The following is a 22,240-nucleotide window of genomic DNA, read 5'->3' on the forward strand; positions in this document are numbered from 1 at the left end:
ACTAATTTTGATGTACAAGAGGATTCATGAATCCGATATTCCCTTTAAGTCAACCAATGATGAAAGGTGCCCTGTTTCAAGTGTGATTCAAGAGCGCCGTGTATGCACTGCGGCGCAAGACATGTACATGAAAAACAAAAGACCTCAAGAGTGAACAGGGGAATCAAGAATACAAACAAACAGTAAGGGACAAAATAGGCACCTCTAGGCGTGACAATGAGTGTCCACGATGGACAGAATGGATAAGGTGGAAGGCTGATTCGAAGTCGAGCAGAAGGCCGTTAGGCTTAGCCTCGTCGTTTGGTCATGTTGTCAGAGTCGAGGTCTACTGGATAATTCCATCGTCGTTTCAACCCCTGGGGATCATACACACTCGCCACACTCTGCTGCCAATCTCTTGCGCTAAAAACGACCTGTGGCGTCTGGAACTGCGGCGGTGACACAGACTGGGTCGGCGCGACCGTCACCTTGGAAGGCGAATTGTATTGAATTGGAAACTGGTGATTCACCAAATTTGACATGGGTTGCGGGGTGTTGTTCATCGGCATCGGGGGAGAGCTGGTGGAGACTGTGGAGGGGTTCACGGAGAAAGCCATATCCCATTGACTGTGCGGAGGAAAGGAAAGTCAGCGAGTGCCCCGAATGCCCCGAATGTCAGTCACATACTTGATAATGCGGGTCGGATCCCAGCTGTTTTCATCAACCAATGGAGCGTCTAGAGGGTGGGTGGTAGGTGCTTGATGGGGCACCATTCCAAGAGATTGTAACTGAGAGGATGTATCGGACTTCGAGTCTTCAGCACCAGCGGAAATCGGAGGAGTAATGGGATGTGTGTTGAAACCCACTCTGGATTGGACATTGCTTGACACCTGATTCAGGTGTGGATGATAGTGGGCATCCATAGGCGGACTGGGCTGATAGGGCTCCGAGGGACTTCCGTATGGGAAACTCGGTTTCAGCTCAAATGGACGACTGGTGTCAGCGGAGAAAGCTAGCTTCAATGAATCGATCTGTGCCTGAATTTCGGGCATAGGCCAGGCTGTAGAGCATCGCTCTAGGATGCGCATGTGGCGAGTGAAAAATTCACGAGCGTCGGAGTTGAACTCGGGATCTGGAGAAGTAATTGCAATCTGCATGTAGCGTCAGAGGGGAATTCATTCTTTATTTAGGTAGACAAAAGAAATTGCCTCACTTACCAAGTGAAGCATAGTGCAGGTGAGGACACAATAGATGGCGAAATTAATCCCCCTTTGCATGTAGAGAAGACCGGAAAGCCCAAATCTCTCGAGAATTGCTTCCTGTAACCGGCAGATATTCTTTGCTGAAGAATAGCAGAGGGAGAAATGGACTCTCCAGTCGCCCCCAGCCGCGAAGGACTGGGAGGCTAAAAGCTGCGGACGGTGTAGGAGAATGATTGCAAGATGACAGTGAGAATGCATATTGCCCACGAAATGAGAGGGGATCCAAGGAGGCAAGCCGTCGGCTGGGTAGTTGACCTGCAGATCACCTGGTAAACTACGAAGCCAATCCGCAAAAAGCGGATTTCTCTGCACAAATTGAGGATTGGCTCCCCAATCCTTCTGTTTCTTGACCTTGTGATAGATATCCGTAATAATGCGGATATGGTGTGCGTTCCGAACGAAATAGGCATACTGTCGGGATCGTTCTATCTCGTACGGATCGAGACCCCTGATGTCTAGTGTCGGACGCATATCAACGGTTTCAGGGTCCACGCCGTAGTCGGAGCGGCCTAGGGTGATGTTAGATTATAGACTAAGAAAAATTGCTGGAACACAGGACTGCAACTCACCTTGAGGTGCTCCGATCATCACTTCCACCACCAAAAGGGCCTGCCATACTCGAGTGTGCACGAGGCATTCTATTGGGCTCAATTCACACGGTCTTCCTTCGGAATGGGTACTGTAATGCTCGTGAATGTCCAGATCCTTGGCCATTGAGACAATTGTCTTGACGGTCTGCCAGGATCGGTAGTAATAGCCCTTTTTGGGCAAAGACTCCCTGGCTTTCAGTAAGAGAAGAAGAGCTTGAATAGTACTTAAACGGGGAACATCCATGAAGCTAGTCTCGTGCCCTGGTAGAGGTAAGAAACACGTCAGCAATTGCAGGTCTCGCATCAAGGAATGGATATTGGACTCACTGTTTGCCAGAGCTAGCCACTGAGCGCCCTCCGCCGGCTCGTCAGATAATCGGCCAGCGCATGCAAACAAGGCCTCAAGAAGAAGGGGGAGATGGAGCTGCGGTCGTTCTGCCATTGATAGTATAGATGAGCCCGCGGTATGACGGGCACGTAAGGGTGGATCTCATCGAAGTATATTTGGAAGTAGTTCATCACATCGTCGTCTGAGGGCATAAGTTCGGGAGGAATCCGGATTGTCGCACCCGCGCCTGTGCTGAGGGGTGGAAGCCTTTCCTCGACGTCATCTTGAACAGGTGCATCGGGCTCAGTGCGGTCCATTCTTTGCCTCCTAATATATGGGGCTACAGAAGGCATGTCAGCAATTTGGGGTCAACAACCGGGGAACGAAATCATACCGATGCCTGTCTCGTCAATTTTCAGCTCTCCAAGAACGTCACTGAGGTTCTCCGCAGTCGAAGGGTCACTTTCGACATAAACGGCGCGGTCGGTTCCTAAGGAAGACGATTGTGCTCCAGCAAACATTTGAGGCTGTTGATATGACTGGTGTGGCGAGACCATCGGAGGCGACCGCATATCGTTATACAATCCGGTTTGACTCGGGGGAGCGTGCACAAACTGAGGATACAGGCCTATTCCATCGTAGGAAGGCATAGATCCCACGGTCGCCTGGCTGCCGTCTCGATAGGCTGGAGGCACCGGAAAAGCGTGATGAGAGCCCTCGGGAGCACCGGAAGGACCTGCAGTGTCGAATTCGATGCCTTGAGAATCGGGGCCAAAATCGCCGTCCTGTCCGATAGTGGGTGGAACACAGACGAGTTTGAGGCGCGTGCATGCCGAGCACGGCCATGTATTGGTTGTGGCTGCATCACACTTGATCTTTCTCTTCCGACAGCCATTGCAGGCCCGCATTACTGTCATCTCTTAGAATGGGAGTCATACGTTGTGATGCGGCGCTGGGCCTCACTTACCCTTCAGTCTCTTGTGTCGATTATGTTCGTCGACGAATACGTAGTCTAGATAGATCCCGTGGTCAGCAGTCATTCCGACCTCCTGTCGATGCGATAGTGGACGAGGGAGATGTACTTTTCTGGCCCTCGCGGGGAGGCCCCGACGGGGGCGCAAATGAGTAGTTCTGCATGTTGCGAGAGACAATCGCACGGTGGAAGGAGGGCGGGCGATCGGAGAGGCAGTGTATCCGCAAGGACCTGCCCCGGGATTGGAAAGAACAGCACAGCGAGACTGCGCCTGTACCAGAAGAAGCGTCGAGATTTCGGGCCCGAAGCTTAGCACCGCCGACGTTGCGGGGTTGCACAGGATGACCCGCGCAATTAGAAACAGGTATCAGGAAGATTTTCAAGGGCGTTATGTTGCGACAAGCCACCAATCCAGGTCCCAAGAAAGAAATTGGCCGGGGCAAGTGTGTGGCGCGGGTCTAACTGGCGACGAGTTAGCAGCCAAGTCATGCGATCGGGGACAGGAGCATACAATTAGTCAGTCGGGACGTGCCCGGAAAGAAAAGGCTGAAGCATCGTGCAGGTTCAGGGATTTAGTGGAGACATTAGGGGGGGGGGGGGGGGAGTTGTGGTTACCTTTGAATTAGGGAGGAGGGAAAGCTGAGAGGGGTGTGCCAAGGTTGGTGATGAGCATCCAATAGCGTAGTGGGTTCGCCGAGTGGAGAGAGAGAAAGACAGAGACAGAGAGGGAGTCCAAATCCGTATCCTACTTTTCTTGTCCACATATCAAGACTCGTTCTGTAGGCTTGAGAAACTAAACTTAGTATTTCTCATCCATCTGCCGATGATCTGTTATCCCTTCCTACGCTAATGAACTAATAGCAATACCGAGGAATCTCGAACTAGTGTTCCGGGAGATGGCCGAAGCTGGCCCATGATCCTCGTCTCCACTCTACTTTACCCGCGATAATTTTATCCTTTTTTTTGCTTATTTCTCCCGGGACTTTTTCTCCGTTGCTTGATTTAAATGAAAGAAATGAAAAAAGGGGGGAGGCATGAGTTAATAATAACATTCTCTCTGGTTCGAGCTTCAGAGCTTCAGAGCTTCTACGAAGCACAGGGATTAAAGCGTGAACATGAAACTCACTCTCGCCATGGACACAGTTAGATTGGTGCCCTCGTGGCAATGAAACCCCTAAGAAGACCAAGTGGGACCGATAGGTTCTGGAAATCCACGAACTGGAACCGCCATGGTTACAAGACTGGTGGAGTAGGGTGCACCTACAGGCTTATGCTTACGTCCGAGCCCACAGGGGGGTAAGGTCTCGGTCTTCGGACCATCTCAAAGCCATGGGACAGTGGGTATGATTCAAGAGAAAATAAAGTAGAGAGGAAGAGTGAGGAGGAAAGGGCGAAAAGAGAAGCCGAGGATCCCCCGACATGTGCACGTGCGATAAGAGCTTATCTCGGCCCTCTTTTTTGCCCCTCTACCTTGTGTAGACATCGTACCTTCACCACAGAGTAACCATGGCGGAAATGCAAAACTCGAACCCCACGATTCTCAACGTGGCCGACCTGCCCACGAGATCCCGATCCACCGTCAAATCGGCGGATTACGGAAATGGCATCTTCGCCGCCGTCGCCAACCCGGCCGATTTCCTTTCCTCGGACTCGGAGGACGATGACCTGCTCGAAGAGCCTATCGATGAGCAGGAGATCTATGGTAAGACTCCTCCCATGTTATATATAACATTTTTTTTCTTACCCTCTTCACTCCAATAGACTTGATCAAAACTATCTCAGATCCTGAACACCCCCTCTCACTAGGTGAATTGGCTGTGGTTTCCCTACCTGACATCTTTATCAAACCCACACTTCCCAACGTCCCCGAATCTCCCCTTCAGACTGTGACCGTCCTCATCACTCCAACGATCACTCATTGCAGCCTAGCAACTGTCATAGGGCTCGGTGTGCGAGTGCGATTGGAGCAGTCCCTTCCCCCGCGCTTCCGGGTGGACGTGCGTATCAAGGAGGGAACCCATAGCACCGGCGACGAGGTTAACAAGCAGCTGGGAGATAAAGAGCGGGTGGCTGCTGCTCTGGAGAATGGCGCATTGATGCAGGTCATCGCCAAAATGATGGAGACGTGCCAGTGAACACGATCTTGGCAAGGGAAATGTACCAATACACCACCTGGCGCACACTTGTTGATATCTTACGAACCAGCTTACGAAATCGAAACTACCCACGGACATGACTGTTACCTGATTGAGCATTAGAATTACATAGACCAATGCATGCCCCAAAAAAAAAAAAAAAAAACGACTCCGTAGCTCCGGGATCCCCTTCCTATTTTTTCTTTTCTCTCTGGACTGTCTATTCCCTCTGGGAAGCATCACGAGTCCAGAACGCCGCTTTCCTTCAGTCCCTTCCACAGCTCCGGCTCGAGGAACTTGCTCACCGTTACGTCCTCGGCCAGACCCTTCCTTCTTCTCGTCTTTAGGACGAAGTCTCGCGCCGTGGCCATAGCACCCGCCATCTCCAGAGGCTTCAGTTTGACCTCTCGGTCCAGCGGGTCACCGGGAACGACACTCCACTTGTCGAACGCCAGACTGACCATGGCCTGGCCCTGAGTGTGGATGCGAAGATCAGTCTCGAATCCGAAGGAGTCGATCACCGGAATCAAGCCGCGCACCGAGTACAGCGGTGTACCAGCAATGGGTCCGTCGGACAGGACGTGACCCCGTCGCCGAGACAGAACAGTGTATACCGAGGCAACAGCATCAGCGGGCCCGGTCATAGTACAAGAGTAGAGGGGTTCCATAAGACGGGGAGAGGCCATAAGGAAGGAGGAATACACGGCACGACGAGCAGTTGGGATGATTTGGCCACCTCCGCGATAGATTGCCTGGTCGGCGAGGGAGACGTCGGTGAGTCTGAACTTGGTGTTCCGAATGGCTAAGGATCATGTTAGTCTAGGCACACAGGGCTAAATGTATCGGGGGGACGTTGCTCACGTTCTTCACACAAGGGGCCTTCTCTGGTACCCCAGCTGAAACCTTGAGTTATCGAGTCGCGCACGGTTCCAAGGAGCTTCTTATCCACCTGTGAGGGTAATGTGTCGTCCTGCAGAATATTGGGACCCATCTCATCTGGGCCAAAAGCCCAGATGCTGCGAGCTGCGAGCTTGTCCCAATCGTAGTTTTCCTCAAAGTAACGAGCAACCTTCCGGATCGGGTCCTTGATGCTGACTCTGCCGCTCTCAATATCCTCCGCGATCCCATCATCCAACGGCTCTGCAACCATGGTAATCTTATTCTTCTTGTTAGGCGTGATCGAATAACACATCATTGCTGATGTCTCGACCACTGTTTCACAGAAACGAGTAACCGGGTCCGAGACCTTAATTTCCATCTCCGAGTACAGTCGTCGCAGATCATGCAGAACACAGTCCATATAAAGTTCCCCCGTACCCAAGACAACGTGCTCACCAGACTCCTCAACCTTGGTAGAGATCAGAGGATAGCTCTTGTTGATCTTGCGGAGACCGTCCAACATCTTGGGCAATTCAGATGGGTTGACCGGCTCCACCGCAACCTTGAAAACTGACTCAGTCATGTGTCGAATGGGCCGGAAAATGTGCGCCTCCTCATCATCTTCTAGCTTGAGAGGCACCAGGGTGGCTGTCTTGACGATCGAATTGTCCACGCCACCCAAGAGGACCCAATTACCTGCGGGAACCCCGTCCGTGGAGATATTATAACAAGTCTCCGCGATCCAAGTATCTGAAATGGTTGCGATAGCCATATCCTCCTCATCCTCAGGTGTATACCCTTCACCGAGGACACGAACTTGCTGGCCGGGCCGGGCCGTGCCACTCATGATTCTTCCAAATGAGTAGAACCCTGTGGCGTCGGTGCTGCTGAAAAGCTTGGTGACGTGGACTACCAAGGGGCCATCCTGGTTACAGGTGGCCATAGATTCCGCAACCCTGGTGTCTAACGGACCGGTGTAATACCTCTCCAAAGCCCTCTGGGCGCCCTCGATTGGAGAAGGAACGTGCTGAACTATCATATCAACAAATCCATTAGGGGGACCAAAGAACTGCTCGCAAACAAGGTTCAGAAGCTCCTTTGCATCCGCCTTCAATTGTGACGGCTTCAAGCTGACGCCCACACTTGCCAGTGTCTCTTTCAAATCTTCAGGGCTCTCACTGATCGTGTGAGAATAGAGTTTGTAGATTGGATCTAGCACAAACTTGACGAATGCTCGCTTGGAGTTCTCTTCCACGCCCTTGCGAGTGAACTTTCGGCTTCGGGGATTGTAGAAAATATCTCCCCACAGACGAGCTGCAAACTCAGTCGCGTCGAGTCGTGGATAGGTATCTGCGTACATCCGAGCGAAGGACTGCAAGGTGAAGCACCAGTTCATGGAGCTTGAAGCGAACGCGACATTTCCCTTCTCAGGGCTCAGGCGACGCCGCTCGCCCTGGCCTGGCAAAACGTTCTCAATAACCGTATTGACCTCTTCAATCACATGCTTTAACTTGAAATAAGCGTCGTTGGGCGGCAGCTTGAGCTCTAGGATCAGCCGATCCATCTTATTCACGACCAGAGTCAAGGGAAGATCCTCCAAAACTGCGTGCTTGATGATCTGTTCAGTGTTGGCCTGGACACCCTCCACAACATCCACCACGAGGACAACACCATCAGCCAATCGGACTGATGCAGCTACCTCGTCCACAAAATTCACATGTCCGGGGGTATCAATGATGTTGACAAGGTGGGATTTGCCTTTGGTCCCTTGAAGAACCAAGCTCATTGGCGCGGACTTAACCGAGAGACCTCGCTCTCGCTCCAGGAAATGAACATCGGTATACCGCAGCTGCTCCTCCTTACGCTTGCCCATGCGCTTCTCGAGACGCGCCGTCAGGTCGTGTGTCTGTCTCACAAGCATGTCCATGAACGCGGTTTTTCCATGGTGCAAATGGCCCACAATAGCGACATTCCTTATTTGATCGGGAAAATTGAGCAAATCTGTCATGAATTCTCGAGAAAAGTATACAGGTGGGAGCTCCGTTTCCGCGATCGCAAATTTCTTCTGTTGGACGGGAGCGATGATGGGTTCGGACAGCGGCTGCGCATCTTCTTCCTGAACCAGAGTCTCGACATCGGTGCCATAAACTTGTTGTGCGCTGGGGTAATACTGCTTGTCTTCGTGCAAAATAACAGCGTTTGAAGGGCCATCTGCGCGAGACGTGAATCAGTACGCGGTTGGAGGGGAATTCCTTGCAAGGGAGCGCAAAACACACCATCAACCTCCATTAATTGCTGGTCATTGACCTCTTCCTCTTCCTCTCCATCATCGAAAGCTTCATCAAACTTGAAAGCCTGTGGGACCTGATCATGTTGCTCCTCGTCGGACTCGGCCTCGCCGATGTAGTTACCAAACCTGAGCCCCTATTTAGCCGAGAGAAATCACAAATTGAATGGAAATGAGGACTTACTCGTCGTAGAGATCATCCATGATGAATTGGGAGTCGTGGGACGGGGTCGGCGCAAATTAGACAAGAACCCCGAATCGGTGCTGGCGTGACGCCGGAGAAAGTTGGAGGTTCGCAACTTTCACTTGGCCCGAGCGTCTTGCAAGTACTCGTGCCTACACCGTACACCTCCTCACTCCCCACTATAAAAGTGATCTGCCCCTCTTCCTTTTCTTCGGCTCTCCCCCTATTCTTCTTCTTCTTCTTTAATCATCTCAATTGCATACCGCAAACATGTCCTCCCTTCCTCCCGTCTACATCGTGTCTACCGCCCGTACGCCTGTGGGCTCATTCCTTGGGTATGTTCATCGCATACTCTCCGTTTACAGCAACTGACTTTTGTGATCTAGCTCCCTGTCCAGCCTGACTGCCCCCAAACTTGGTGCCCACGCTATCAAGGGTATGTCATTTATTTCTATTGGCCTTGTCTCAGCTAATTGCTAATGGTCGATTCTAGCTGCCGTTGAGCGTGCCGAGGGTATCAATGCCTCTGATGTCGAGGAGGTCTTCTTCGGAAATGTCCTGTCCGCTGGGTAAGTGACAGAATTAAACATGCACCATTACTTCTATTAAACTAATTTTCGATTAGCGTTGGCCAGAACCCTGCCCGCCAATGTGCCATTGGCGCTGGTCTCCCAGACTCCACCGTCTGCACCACCGTCAACAAGGTCTGCGCCTCTGGTCTGAAGGCCATCATCCTGGGTGCCCAAACCATTATGACCGGTAACGCCGATGTCGTCGTTGCTGGTGGCGCCGAATCCATGTCGAACACCCCCCACTACCTGCCCAGCCTTCGCTCCGGTGCCAAGTACGGCAACCAGAACATGGTGGATGGAATTATGAAGGACGGTCTGCAGGATGCCTATGGCAAGCAGGAGCTCATGGGCCTGCAGGCTGAGGAGTGTGCTCAGGACCACGATTTCAACCGCGAGCAGCAGGACAGCTATGCTATTCGCACCTACGAGAAGGCCCAGGCTGCCCAGAAGGCCGGTGTCTTTGACTACGAGATTGCCCCTATTGAGATCCCCGGCTTCCGTGGCAAGCCCGGTGTGACAGTTTCTCAGGATGATGAGCCCAAGAACGTAAGCTTGCCCCGAACTTACATTTTGTTTGACACTTACCTAATTGCCATTTCCTTGTCTAGCTTAACCCCGACAAACTGCGTGCCATGAAGCCCGCCTTCATTCCCGGCACCGGCACTGTGACTGCTCCCAACTCGTCACCGCTGAATGACGGTGCTGCCGCAGTTGTCCTGGTTTCCGAGGCTAAGATGAAGGAGCTCGGCCTGAAGCCCATTGCCAAGATCCTGGGTTGGGGCGAAGCTGCTCAACAGCCCAACAAGTTCACTACTGCGCCCGCATTGGCCATCCCCAAGGCTCTCAAGCACGCTGGCGTGACTCAAGAGTCCATCGATGCCTTCGAGATCAACGAGGCATTCAGTGTTGTGGCCCTTGCCAACATGAAGCTGCTCGGCCTCTCCGAGGACAAGGTCAACATCCACGGCGGTGCCGTTGCCATTGGTCACCCTCTGGGTGCCAGCGGTGCCCGTGTTGTGTCCACCCTGATCGGTGTCCTGAAGGCGAAGCAGGGTAAGCTCGGCTGCGTCGGCATCTGCAATGGTGGCGGTGGTGCGAGTGCCCTGGTGATTGAGTCCCTTCTTTAAAGGGCTTTCTTAATGATGTACGGATATGACATGACTTCCATCCATATGTGGAAAAAATACCAATGGAACTTTTGCTGGATATACATATTGGTCTACACCAATTAGAAGCAAGTAATAAATTATCTCGGCTTTTACATGCCTTCCTTTTTTCTCCTTTATTTTTTTCGAATTGCGTACGAGCTCAGAGTAAATTGTAGCCATAATGTAGATATGTACCAATAGAATGGAATGAAGTGGATAATCCGACTTCACAATATAAGCTCTGTGACCAGCAAATCGGGTGGATGATATTGGATCTTGAAACAAAGATTGAGTTTAATATGCTTGCAAAGAGTCTATAATACTAAGTTAAAGCAGCAGGGTGAAAGACAACGGAATCAGGCCGTCACTATCTTTTTTCTTATGCGAATGCCCCGACGAACGCCATCAAAAGGGCTCCACATGCAACGGAGATACAAGCCTCGACGCGCCGCCTCCCTTTCAAAGTCTCGTAACTGGACTCACTCAAGAAGTCCTCTGCAAGAAGTTCAACAAGACCCGCGAAAAGTAAGAGGCCGCTACTAATGGCGTTCGTAATACCAACCATAAGCAAACCCGTAGTGCTGGCGGGGTCATAGAGATTATGCAAGACAAGTCCGATGGCCTGGCCAAGAGGCGTTGTTGTTCCATAGGCCAGTGACATTAGCCAGGGCTTCATAGAGTTTGGTGAAAAAAGATCAGGAATGAGCGATGCAATTCTTGACCCCAAAGCAAACCCCTCGAAGGTTTGGTGAAAACTGATGGCGATAAGGAGCACAATGAAAGACGTGCCAGTAGCAACACTAAGTGCCATGCCAATGAAGATACTGTGGAACAGAATTCCTGCCTCCAAGAGGAGACACTGTAGGAGCTGGCGCTGCGGATTCTGCATCGGTATGTCAGATTCGGTATGCGATCGATAGTGACCATTCAGTTGCGGCCGGTGACGTTGGTGAGAACGAGAAGAGGGTGGTGCCTGTCCGTTTATTGGGACATCATCGGCATACGCATCGAGGCCATCGATGTCCGCATCATCCTCTTCTTTATCCAGACGAGACCCGGTCAAGCTTGGCCGTTCGAATTCATGTGACGAACCAGGAGCTGCTTCGGTATCATCTCCCTGACCATCTTGCCTTAAACCTTCTAGGCGAATGTTGCCCGATGCGTCTCGGGACTCCAATCTCGAGTAGCTGGAAGCGTCTTGTCTAAACGCCTCCATGGATTCGCGGCCCATATCGCCGATAAGCGTGTCATACTCATTCCCATGAACATGCCCGGCGCCTTTCATGGCGAAGAACATCTCTACAATAACGACGGCAAAGACCGAGATCATCGCGACGAACCCTGCCATTGCGCGATATGTCTGACTCCAGAATCGAGGGAGACACGGATCGGTCAAGGAAACGAAGGCTGTCGGCAGCAGGTGCACGAATGCCGTAGCAATCAGGACACCAGTTCCGAAGTGTCTCGAGATGAAGAGGAACCGGCGTGGAATAGGGAGGCGAGGGAAACGGCGGGCAAGCACCGGGAACGAGCATGCTGTTTTGAAAATCGACCGTTAGCAACCTGTCCTCGTGTCAGGGAGGTGGGGAAAGCGGCGCATACCGAAGGTACTGAGCCCTAGAATAAGGAACAGAGCCATGACATGTAGAGGCGTATTATAAGCACCTCGCTCCCGTGAGCCACATGATGGTGTATCGGCCGAATCTCTGGATTGAGTCCCATCTCGTCGCAGGAGCTCGGCTCTCAGGAGAGACTCGGGGATTTCCGAGAGGGCGGAGAGCGCACGCTTGAAGTCTGTGGCTTGTCTTAGCGAGGCTTGAGAAAGTTATCAGTCTTCAGGGCTGCTGACCAAGAGATCCCTTGCCTGCAGCACGCCATGCCTGGGCGTCCTGCATTTTTGTTCGGGGAAGGTTAGATGTTGTTGAACCCCGAACACATCCCCCGGATACTGATTCACAACACCGAAGAGATTTGGAATGTTGTTACCAAGGCCGGATCGTGAGATTGGCCTCGGGTGATGCACAATCCGGTGTTCTTAAAAGTCTTGACACCTGTCCAGGAGATCCCGATCCCGGGAGCATATTATCATTGCGAAGAAGCGGAGGGACTCGGGCCACGCATATCACTTTAACCTTATCGGATGCTTAGTAACTCCACGGCCGCCTTTACTTTAGGAACCAGGGGACGGTATTTGGTGCATCAGCTTTCATGACACTGGAAGACTTCATATATAGGCTACAACAAATATTGTGTAATCTTGGATTATACATCTATTTCGCATGGTCGGATGAAAGAAGAGCCCCAAGATATTCTACTATCGAAATGGTGTTCATCTACTGTTAAGCTTCGTCCAGCCACTCGTGCCTTTTGGACGACGAGCTTCATCTGCCACATTTGGAGAGGTCGAACTATTCGGGAATTCGCTTAAGTTGGCCTGGGTGGTGGACGAATTCGAGACGCTTAATTCATTGCGCTCCACCGGTACCGCCAGTTGATTGGGCTCTGCAGTGCCATCATCCCATTCCTTCTCTTCCAACAATTCCCATTCTGCGCTAGCCATCTCCCCAAGAAGGCTTGATTTCAATTTGTCCGCAATCTTCGTTGGAGTCGGGAGCTTCCATGACCGTATAAACTCAGTACCTTCGGATGCCCCAAGGAAAGAGTGTGCCGTGCCGTGAGAGTAGTGGCCTAGCATAGGAAATGACTTTGTCCGCTGGATAGTCGTTTGTGGGGAGTCTTTAGTGGGTTTTGTCCGGGCCTGTGTGTCTCGGCCGGCAAAAGCGCGCATCAAGTTGGACGTCTGGGCTGGCGGGGCGACTAGTAGCTGCCACAGGCTCTTACCAATATTGCAAACATCTTCCCACGAGTCCGACGCTAGGTTGATTCCTTGCGTCCGGCACAGCCATGCGACATCCCAAGCGACAAGAGTGGCCCCTTCGAGGAACAGAGCGTATGTTCCAGGATCTTCCTTCGCTAGCCGGGGAAGAGGTTTGTCAATAAACAATGGCCTAGGTCGCGGCTGAACTCTTGCATCTCCCGTCTTGGATGTCGTTGGGCTGGATGTCGCTGATCGAGAGGCGACGACCCCATCCGGTAGCTCATGCGATTGATATGATGCCGCAGGGGAGTATATTGTGGGAATAGGATGGTTCTTGTGTGGGAGGGTAATTTCAGCCGGTAGCCTTAGAGATAGGTAGTGCGAGACGAGGACAAGAAGTCGAGCAATGTTGGAGAGGGAGGATGATATTTGTGCTGGAGTGGCACCTGTAATTGTGTTAGTATATCATGGCAGAGGGCGGAGGTGATACAAAACTTTCCATTCATTTCCCTCAAGTCTATCATTGAAATTCCTCCCAGCACGTATGTTATCCGTGCGTCATTTCTCCTCGAAGTCTTCTGCCGTAGGCCGTAAAGATGAGCAGCCTCCCGACAGAGAAAGATCCGAGCTTCTGCTGTTTTGCTGTGCAAGGAGTGCCAGAGATGCTCTGTTCTTTTGCTCGTGTTTTGGATGCCTGTCAAAGTCACAGCCTCCCGCTCCTCCAGCTGATACCGCGCCGATTTCGCATCGGAGCGCCTGCGGAACAAAGCTGCCTTGCGCTCTGAGATATAAGACTTCTTGGCCTTGATTTCCTCTTTTAAGGCCTTGACTTGTTGGTTGATATCTTCTCTCTTATTTGACAAAGCCGCTTGCTGGCTGGAAATGGCCTCTACAGCCCACCATCGAGAGCTCTCGTGATCGGTCCGCGGGCGGTTCCAGTTAGTCGTCACAGACTGGGCTGGGGGCGTATCAAGAGAAAGAGAAGCTTCAACCTGGCGTCCTAGGGCTTCCTTTTCCAGAAGAAGTTGGGTATTTTCCAGCCGTGGCCGGTAGAGACGATTGCGGGCGCATGTTGGACAGAGCAAGCGGGCGTGAGAGTAGGAGTGGGCGGCGGCGCATATGTGACAGCTCATCGCAGAGAATCGTGGTTAGTCAAGGAGAAATGAAGAGTCGCATTTCCATGGTGGAAGCTACTTGAGCTACTGCCGAGGAGCATAGATAATGATGATGAGAAAGCAAACGTGAGTCGGAGTTGGCACCGTATGTCGTCACCTGACGCGGGACCCAACCATCTTCTCTATATCAAATCAGCCGCGTGAGCATCTAGATGACTTGACCCTTTCAGGTACCTCCTCCCTCGTGGCTCCATGCCCTTCTTTCTGGACTGTTTCATCTGAGTCGCCCCAGATGGAGTCGATGCGTAACCAACATAACCCAGTCCTTCCGCCCCTTGCTACTGAGGCGGTTCAGAAAACTAATCCCGAGCCCGCCAAGTCTGCAATCAATGCCGAATTTCCTCTTGTCTCTTGCCTTACACAGGGACTTGAAGAATTTGACTGGGAGCAGTTGCAGGAAAAGTACACGGATGCCATGAATGAACATAGCCGCGTCGAAGAGGATCTTCGTGTGGAGACGGCAAAGCTGCTCGAGGTAAGATCACCTCCGATGTGTACTTGGAAAACTTCGCTCTGACACCTGGAAAATTAGGTCTTCACGGCGTGGTCTCAGACTACCGTGCTACAGGATGAACAACGAGCCCTAAAACGGTATGCGGTCTCTAGGGCAGATTGCTCAAGTGTGACGTTCTAATGCCGTACAGGTTCAAGACGCAGATGCAGCATGTGCAAAACTCTGAAATTGTCGTGGAAAGCAAGAAAAAACACTGTAAGTTTCAACTTTAAATCACTATCTCTCGGCCTAGGCACTAACACGCTGTCGCGATAGACATGGAGGTTGTGAAGGCATTCCAGAGCGCTCTAGCCTTACTCAATGAACAGCTCAAAATCTGAGCCATGACACGAAATTATGCTATGGGGGTTGGCTTCGCTGCACCTATCAGATATGTCAGAGAATTCTAATGAACGGGCTATGAATATCATCGGGGCCGGTAATTGCCATGTATTTATTATTCAGGCACGGCTTTAGCCTTGGTGGATCATAATGACGGCGCTCAGAATCATGAACGTTAATATAATTGAATCTCGCTAACTGAGCTGATCATAAAAAAACGGGCAGTGGCATTAATTGAAGAATGCCCCCTGTCATACAAGTTATCATTCAGAAGAACGATCGTCTTGACGACCACCCTGGCCAGCACGGCCCGTGATATCCTGCCAAGTTGCATTGAATCGTCTACCTGTATTAGCCAGCAAGCCTTCTTCTTCAGCTTCTTCGGCATCTTCGTCGAGTTGCCTCTCATCCAATCTTGGTGAGCGAAACAGCGAGGCAACAAAGATGATCAGGTAGATTCCTATAGGGATGATTAACAAAAATGATCACCTGGAGTAGCGAAGAGCCGAGAAATTGGGTGTCTTACCAAGGAAGAAGAACTGGGCCCAGAAAAACACAATGCCGAAGAAGGGATAGTTGAAAGTGACGCGATTAAGAAAGGTGCTGACAACGCTAGGGGTGCACACTTGTTGTGCGGCGGGATTTTCAGCTAGCTCAGAGCACGGCTTAATGAGTTCTCTGCTGTCAGAGCAATCCGGCTGTTCCAGTGGAGACGTCGTTGCGCGATCACAGAAGGTTTGCGGGCCAAATGTCGCATATTGCGGAGCAACCAGCATGGACACGGAGTAATTCAATGCCAAGATAATCAGCATTAACATCGAGGTTGCCAAGAGCAAAGCCTGGGGTGAAGTATGGCCTTTTCGGATTTGGAAGATCCTAATCCAAAGAAAGCGAATCCCCACCGTGGCAATACCAACAACCGAGCTGGAGAACATCAGTAAGACAAGCACCGTAAAGATGGCATAGTCGACGGGAAAGACTTTGGCAGATTGAACGAGAGCCCAGTTGACCGGATTAAAGACATTGACGTGCCCGAGTATGTATCCACAGCGGTGCTTGCAAATTGAGTTTGTCGCTTTATCGATGGCCGTCAGGAGCATAGACACCCACGTCACAAATGCAAGCAGGAACAGCAGAATGCCCCCAAGGAGCTTGAACGGGCGAAGGAGTACTCCGACCTTGTACCATGCCTGCATCAACCAACCATGACCTTCACCTTGCGCTTCTTCAACGAGACGTTGTCGCCTAATCAGTGTCCTTTCTTCACGAATAAGAGTGTCAAACTCCCTGCGTTCTTTCGAAGAAAGAAGCTCGGTATTGCCTCCACAGCGACCTTCAAGCTGTCTCTGCCGTTCTTGGTTGGTCTCAAGCTGGTGAGCAGTGCTTGCTCGCAACGTGGGGCTGGAAATAGAAGGAGCTGTCTTGATAAGACCAATAGGAAACAGAGCAAGCCCCGACGAAGTGTACAGGACGTACAGGCATAGTCCCAGCGTCATCAGAAGCCCGAGAGCAAATGTCAGTGCGCGCTCGCCATCTATTTCGATGTCAGTACAATCTGATCTCGGAAGGATTGGAAGAGAATACGTACGATTTTCAGTCAACAAGTGCTTGAAGTAATCCAAATCCATATCCCTTTTGTTATTGGAGATGGGTATGAGGAATCCGACAAGGAAAAGTATGATCACGATGGCAACGAACGAGAGAGTATATTTGAGAGCGCCCCAGAAGCGCTGCCCCAGTGTCTGTTCGCCTGCCTCGACGGCCACCTCATCGTATTCTTCGTACCAGAAATACGTGAAGGGGATGACCAGCAGACATAGCAATGAATCCAGAGAGTACAGAAAGTAATAGACGATGGTGAGAGAATAGGTGATATTGTCGACGGCATCCTGGGTGGCCCAGTCTTTCCGTCGGCCCAACTTGGAAGAAGTAGTCGACGATACCAGTGCGACATCCACCGGAAGCAGAAGAACCGTGGCCAGGAGACAGGTAATGGCGATTATGCACGTCAGAGTTACAGAGGTTGAACGGTCACGCGGGGTTTGATAAACGTAAATGAATACCGATGCCACCGCGAGCAAGATAGCTATGACGACAGCATATACGATCCAGATCAGGGATGTTTGGAGTAGCGCCATAGTATAAAAAGCGATCGCAATCTTGATCGCGATCTCACATAAGGTATGCAAAGGAGCTGAGGATAGATCGAAGGGAGAGAAAGCTTCCAAGGTTTCAAAGTTTCAAGGTGAGAAGTCGAAGTAAACTGCGACGCGCCTGTCGTCATGAACTAAGCCCGTTTTGGTAACAACCACGTGATGGGGAGTTTGTGTCGGGAAATCCGCCCTGTCTTGCGCTTCTCTTATACTTCTTCCTCTCTCTTTCATTTTTCGGGATTTGATTTCTGACTCTTTGAACTCGCTGAGCTGCCATGCGCATCGGCGGTTCTGCTCGCGTCGATAACTAGGTAATTAGAGCAATCCGAAAACCTCGAGGCGCGGTTTTTCAAAATGCAGTGTTATACGGAATTGCTTCCCCCAACGGGGGTCACCCATGCCTTAGCACTGCCTTTTGTTTCCGCCACTGCCAACAATCTGATTGTGGTTCGATCATCGCTACTGCAGGTGTTTTCACTTCTCAACCCGACTTCTCGGCGGACAGGAGAAAGCACAGAGACCCACCCATCAGCCTCTTACCAACCAGAGACGAAACTGGTCCTGGAGAGGGAGTATCACCTCCCGGGGACAGTGACTGATATCAGCCGCGTGAAGCCGTTATACACAAAGAGCGGTGGAGAAGCCATATTACTTGCTGTTCGTAATGCCAAACTCAGCTTGGTCGAGTGGGACCCTGAGCGCCATGGCATTTCTACAGTTTCTATCCATTACTACGAAAGAGAGGACCTCACTCGTAGCCCCTGGGTGCCTGATCTGAGTCGTTGTGGCAGTATCCTCAGCGTTGATCCAAGCAGCCGATGTGCCGTCTTCAATTTCGGTGCCCGCAACCTTGCCATTCTTCCTTTTCACCAGGCAGGTGATGACTTGGTCATGGATGACTATGACTCTGAGCTGGACGGAGAGCGCCCCGTCAGGAACCAAGAAGGGTTGACTGGTGTCGAGAAGCACAAAGACGGCTCAGGGCAGCAAACCCCTTATGCTGCCTCCTTTGTTCTGCCGTTGACAGCATTGGATCCTTCGTTGTTACACCCCGTCAGTCTTGCATTTCTTTACGAATATAGGGAGCCGACTTTCGGCATTTTGTATTCTCAAATTGCAACTTCCAATGCTCTGCTTCACGAAAGGAAGGATGTGATGTTTTACACCGTCTTTACTCTAGACCTGGAGCAACGGGCATCCACAACTCTACTTTCGGTGACCCGGCTTCCCAGCGACTTATTCAAGATAGTGGCACTCCCACCTCCCGTGGGAGGTGCCCTCCTTGTCGGTTCCAACGAGATTGTACATGTTGACCAGGCCGGTAAAACCAACGCGGTGGGCGTGAATGAGTTTTCTAGGCAGATTTCATCTTTCTCAATGAGTGATCAATCCGACCTCGCCTTCCGTCTCGAGGGATGTGTCGTTGAACGACTAGGTCGTGGTAGCGGCGACCTTCTTCTTGCTCTTGCATCCGGGGAAATGGCATTGATCAAGTTTAAGCTAGATGGGCGGTCTGTGTCAGGTATGACAATTCATTCACTACCACCGCAGGTTGGTGGGAATCTCTTGAAGTCGGCCGCATCGTGCTCCACTTGCATCGGCGACGGGAATATCTTTCTCGGTAGCGAAGATGCAGATTCGGTTCTTTTGGGATGGTCTTCTTCCTCGCTATCTGCCAAGAAAGCACGTATCGAGTCAAAAAAGGCGAATGACAGCACTGAAGACTTATCGGACGAAGACCAATTAGATGACGATACTTACGAAGACGATCTTTACTCCTCAGTGCCCGAGTCGAATCAGGCCGACCCACGCACGGTTTCCGAGATATCAACCTCTGAGCTCTATCATTTCCGTCTGAATGATCGACTGACCAGTACTGGCCCCCTACGAGATATTACGCTAGGACAAGCCCGTCCAGCAATCAAACACACAGATAACTCCGCTATTGAAGGCGTTTCCGCCGAGTTGGAGCTTTTGGCATCACAAGGTTCCGGTCGTGCTGGTGGCCTGGTTGTCATTAAAAGGGAAATTGACCCCGTTACATCAATCTCCATGAATATCGAAGATGCCGATGGAGTGTGGTCGGTCTCCGTGACCCAGGGGAAAGGCAGTCTTGCCAATACTGGTGATCCGTCAGAAGAACATCTCTTCCAGCATTATGTGATTGTTTCGAGACCCACCGAAACAGAAAAGGAAATTTCCGAGGTCCTGAAAGTTGAAGGGCAAGACCTCAAGTCTTTCAATGCACCCGACTTCAATCCAAATGAAGACCAAACGATCGACATCGGGCCGTTAGCTGACAATACTCGCCTTGTTCAAGTCTTACGGAATGAAGTCAGAAGCTATGATATTGGTGAGAATTGGTTTCAACAGTCTATTATTGGCTGAATGCTAACATCTGGATCAATTAGACCTCGGGCTAGCCCAGATTTATCCCATCTGGGATGAGGACACTGATGAAGAGCGGCTAGCAGTGACCGCAAGCTTCGTGGATCCTTACCTTGCTATTTTACGGGATGATTCTTCCTTGTTGGTTCTCAAGGCAGATGAAAGTGGTGATCTCGATAAGGTTTCACTTCCAGATGAGATTTCATCCTCAAAATGGCGATCGAGCTGTCTTTATCATGACAAGCACGACGCATTCAGTAACTCCCCCTCATCGCCAAACACTGCCGAGGAAAATTTCTTGCTCTTTTTGCTAAGCATGGACAATAAGCTCTCGGTAAGTCTTTCCCACTCTCTCAAGTATACAACTCCAATGACTAACAAACAAAACACAGATATTCAGACTCTCAGATATGAAAATTTTGTCCGTCATTGACGGCGTTGACTGCTTACAGCCTGTCCTGTCAGCAGAGCCACCTCGCAGGTCAAATTCTCGAGAAACTCTGAAAGAAGTTATTGTTGCCGATCTCGGTGATCGTTGGGCTACTTCGCCATATTTGATCGTACGATCCCCTCCGTCAAATACCTAACCACATGTCCTAATTGATATAATAGGTGCGAACCGACAACGATGACCTGGCTGTCTACAAGCCGGTCGTCATATCAGTCGAGGCCGAGAACAGACTATTGCAAGACCTGCGATTCTTCCGCGAGGCTAACTATAGCTTGTCTAATGTCACATCGGGGGCATCGTCTAGGCTGCTGGAGGAAAAGCAGCGAACACGGCCATTGCGAGTTCTGCGAGACGTTGCGGGGCTTTGTACTGTTTTCATGCCTGGAAGTTCCGCTGGGTTTCTGTTAAAGACAGCTGCCAGCTCACCACACCTGGTGCGCCTTCGCGGGGAGTTCACGCGTTGGATGAGTAGCTTCCACTCACCGTCTATCGGCTGTGAGAACGGTTTTATCTACGTGGATTTCGAAAATTGTGTTCGGGCTTGTCAATTGCCCCCAGACACCCAGTTCGACTACCCATGGACACTACGCAAGATCCCCATTGAAGAGCAAGTCGACTTTTTGACCTACTCGACATCGTCCAATACTTATGTCCTCGGCACCAGCTCCAATGTCGGCTTCAAGTTACCAGAAAACGACGAGTTGCACCCGGAGTGGCGCATGGAGTCAATAACGTTTTTGCCCGAGGTCCCTCAGAGCTCCGTCAAGGTGGTGAGCCCCAAGACTTGGGCCGTTATCGATACTTATCCTCTGGAATCTGCAGAGCATATAACGGCGGTGAAGAACGTGAACCTAGAGATTTCGGAGAACACGCACGAGCGGAAGGACCTGATCGTTGTGGGAACGGCAATTGCTAAAGGCGAAGACATTCCGTCCCGTGGGTGCATCTACGTGTTTGAGGTGATCGAAGTGGTTCCTGAACCAGGCCAGCCAGAAACTGGACGGAGATTGAAGCTGGTTGGCAAGGAGACCGTGAAGGGTGCCGTAACGGCGCTGTCGGGCATTGGCAGCCAGGGCTTCATAATTGTGGCCCAGGGACAAAAGTGTATGGTTCGAGGCCTCAAGGAAGATGGTAGCCTTCTTCCTGTGGCCTTTATGGATATGCTTTGCTATGTAAACGTCGCCAAGGAGCTTAAAGGCACAGGGCTGTGCATCCTTGGCGATGCAGTCAAAGGCATCTGGTTCGCAGGCTATTCGGTAGGACACTACTCGGCTTCGTTTCTTTAGACTGAACTAACCTCCAGTGCAGGAAGAACCGTACAAGATGACACTATTCGGCAAAGACCCGGACTACCTGGAAGTGGCGGCTGCGGACTTCCTTCCGGACGGGAACAAGCTCTATATGCTGGTTGCGGACTCGGATTGCAACCTCCATGTTCTGCAGTATGACCCAGAAGGTGCGTGATGAATGACAAGCCCTTGGGAAATGATGAAACCCTACTGACCATCCCCAGATCCCAAATCTTCCAATGGTGACCGACTGCTAAACCGGAGCAAATTCTACACCGGCAACTTTGCCTCAACAGTGACTCTGCTGCCCCGTACTCCTGTTACGTCCGAGCTTGTGGAATCTAACGACGATGAGATGGACGTGGACGAAGACCTTCCCAGTCACCACGTCCTGATCACCTCGCAGAATGGATCTCTAGCATTGGTCACGTCCGTCACAGAAGATTCTTACCGTCGACTGTCAGCTCTACAATCTCAGTTAACCAACACGATCGAACATCCTTGCGGATTGAATCCTCGTGCCTTCCGGGCCGTTGAAAGCGACGGGGCCGGTGGCCGAGGCATGATCGACGGAAACTTGCTCCGTCAGTGGCTGAGCCTGGGGAAGCAACGCCAGGCGGAGATCGCGGGTCGGGTCGGCGCCAAGGGGTGGGAGATCAGGGCGGATCTGGAGACCGTTGGTGGGGACGGACTGGGCTATGTATAGATCCACACGTGTGCAGCTATGCTAGCTAAGTGTTTGATTCGTTCTGGAATATCACACAACCTGCTCGGTTGTAACGTTCCCTACTAGT

The 22,240-nt window shown here is 51.3% G+C and overlaps 9 protein-coding genes across 9 annotated transcripts; 4 read left to right on the forward strand and 5 right to left on the reverse strand.

Annotated features, from left to right (window-relative positions):
- Positions 1–287: 287 nt before the first annotated feature.
- N7443_000706 (Zn(II)2Cys6 transcription factor) lies at positions 288–3,296 on the reverse strand (the record flags this gene model as incomplete). Its single annotated transcript, XM_056880762.1, has 8 exons — positions 288–606; positions 667–1,130; positions 1,197–1,750; positions 1,811–2,092; positions 2,179–2,499; positions 2,554–3,069; positions 3,127–3,171; positions 3,242–3,296. The coding sequence occupies 8 exons, from the start codon at positions 3,294–3,296 to the stop codon at positions 288–290; spliced, it is 2,556 nt and encodes an 851-aa protein (XP_056746000.1).
- Positions 3,297–4,632: 1,336 nt separating this feature from the next.
- On the forward strand, positions 4,633–5,267 carry N7443_000707 (iron-sulfur cluster assembly protein CIA2; the record flags this gene model as incomplete). The annotated part of the gene is made up of 2 exons (XM_056880763.1): positions 4,633–4,834; positions 4,894–5,267. Coding segments are annotated over 2 exons (576 nt in total), but the record flags the coding sequence as incomplete, so codon positions are not given.
- A 239-nt stretch (positions 5,268–5,506) lies between these two features.
- Positions 5,507–8,637, reverse strand: N7443_000708 (U5 snRNP component Snu114, putative; the record flags this gene model as incomplete). The annotated part of the gene is made up of 4 exons (XM_056880764.1): positions 5,507–6,069; positions 6,129–8,357; positions 8,423–8,562; positions 8,618–8,637. 4 exons carry the CDS (start codon positions 8,635–8,637, stop codon positions 5,507–5,509), a joined length of 2,952 nt encoding a protein of 983 aa, XP_056746002.1.
- Positions 8,638–8,887: 250 nt separating this feature from the next.
- erg10B (acetyl-CoA C-acetyltransferase) lies at positions 8,888–10,316 on the forward strand (the record flags this gene model as incomplete). The annotated part of the gene is made up of 5 exons (XM_056880765.1): positions 8,888–8,952; positions 9,004–9,053; positions 9,111–9,186; positions 9,243–9,735; positions 9,798–10,316. 5 exons carry the CDS (start codon positions 8,888–8,890, stop codon positions 10,314–10,316), a joined length of 1,203 nt encoding a protein of 400 aa, XP_056746003.1.
- Positions 10,317–10,716: 400 nt separating this feature from the next.
- Positions 10,717–12,232, reverse strand: N7443_000710 (putative ZIP family zinc transporter; the record flags this gene model as incomplete). The annotated part of the gene is made up of 3 exons (XM_056880766.1): positions 10,717–11,873; positions 11,940–12,131; positions 12,187–12,232. The coding sequence occupies 3 exons, from the start codon at positions 12,230–12,232 to the stop codon at positions 10,717–10,719; spliced, it is 1,395 nt and encodes a 464-aa protein (XP_056746004.1).
- Positions 12,233–12,666: 434 nt separating this feature from the next.
- Positions 12,667–14,288, reverse strand: N7443_000711 (Atg14 domain-containing protein; the record flags this gene model as incomplete). The annotated part of the gene is made up of 2 exons (XM_056880767.1): positions 12,667–13,601; positions 13,646–14,288. The coding sequence occupies 2 exons, from the start codon at positions 14,286–14,288 to the stop codon at positions 12,667–12,669; spliced, it is 1,578 nt and encodes a 525-aa protein (XP_056746005.1).
- Positions 14,289–14,562: 274 nt separating this feature from the next.
- On the forward strand, positions 14,563–15,164 carry N7443_000712 (Anaphase-promoting complex subunit CDC26; the record flags this gene model as incomplete). Its single annotated transcript, XM_056880768.1, has 4 exons — positions 14,563–14,805; positions 14,863–14,921; positions 14,975–15,039; positions 15,100–15,164. The coding sequence occupies 4 exons, from the start codon at positions 14,563–14,565 to the stop codon at positions 15,162–15,164; spliced, it is 432 nt and encodes a 143-aa protein (XP_056746006.1).
- Positions 15,165–15,428: 264 nt separating this feature from the next.
- Positions 15,429–17,303, reverse strand: N7443_000713 (uncharacterized protein; the record flags this gene model as incomplete). The annotated part of the gene is made up of 3 exons (XM_056880769.1): positions 15,429–15,625; positions 15,692–16,699; positions 16,754–17,303. The coding sequence occupies 3 exons, from the start codon at positions 17,301–17,303 to the stop codon at positions 15,429–15,431; spliced, it is 1,755 nt and encodes a 584-aa protein (XP_056746007.1).
- A 369-nt stretch (positions 17,304–17,672) lies between these two features.
- Positions 17,673–22,152, forward strand: N7443_000714 (cleavage/polyadenylation factor CFT1; the record flags this gene model as incomplete). The annotated part of the gene is made up of 6 exons (XM_056880770.1): positions 17,673–19,671; positions 19,730–20,040; positions 20,099–20,266; positions 20,319–21,413; positions 21,466–21,613; positions 21,671–22,152. The coding sequence occupies 6 exons, from the start codon at positions 17,673–17,675 to the stop codon at positions 22,150–22,152; spliced, it is 4,203 nt and encodes a 1,400-aa protein (XP_056746008.1).
- Between the last annotated feature and the right edge of the window lie 88 nt (positions 22,153–22,240).

The sequence above is a fragment of the Penicillium atrosanguineum genome (genome assembly GCF_028827265.1).
Source record: "Penicillium atrosanguineum strain IBT 20685 chromosome Unknown utg000001l_segment0_segment0, whole genome shotgun sequence".
Lineage (NCBI taxonomy): Eukaryota > Fungi > Ascomycota > Eurotiomycetes > Eurotiales > Aspergillaceae > Penicillium > Penicillium atrosanguineum.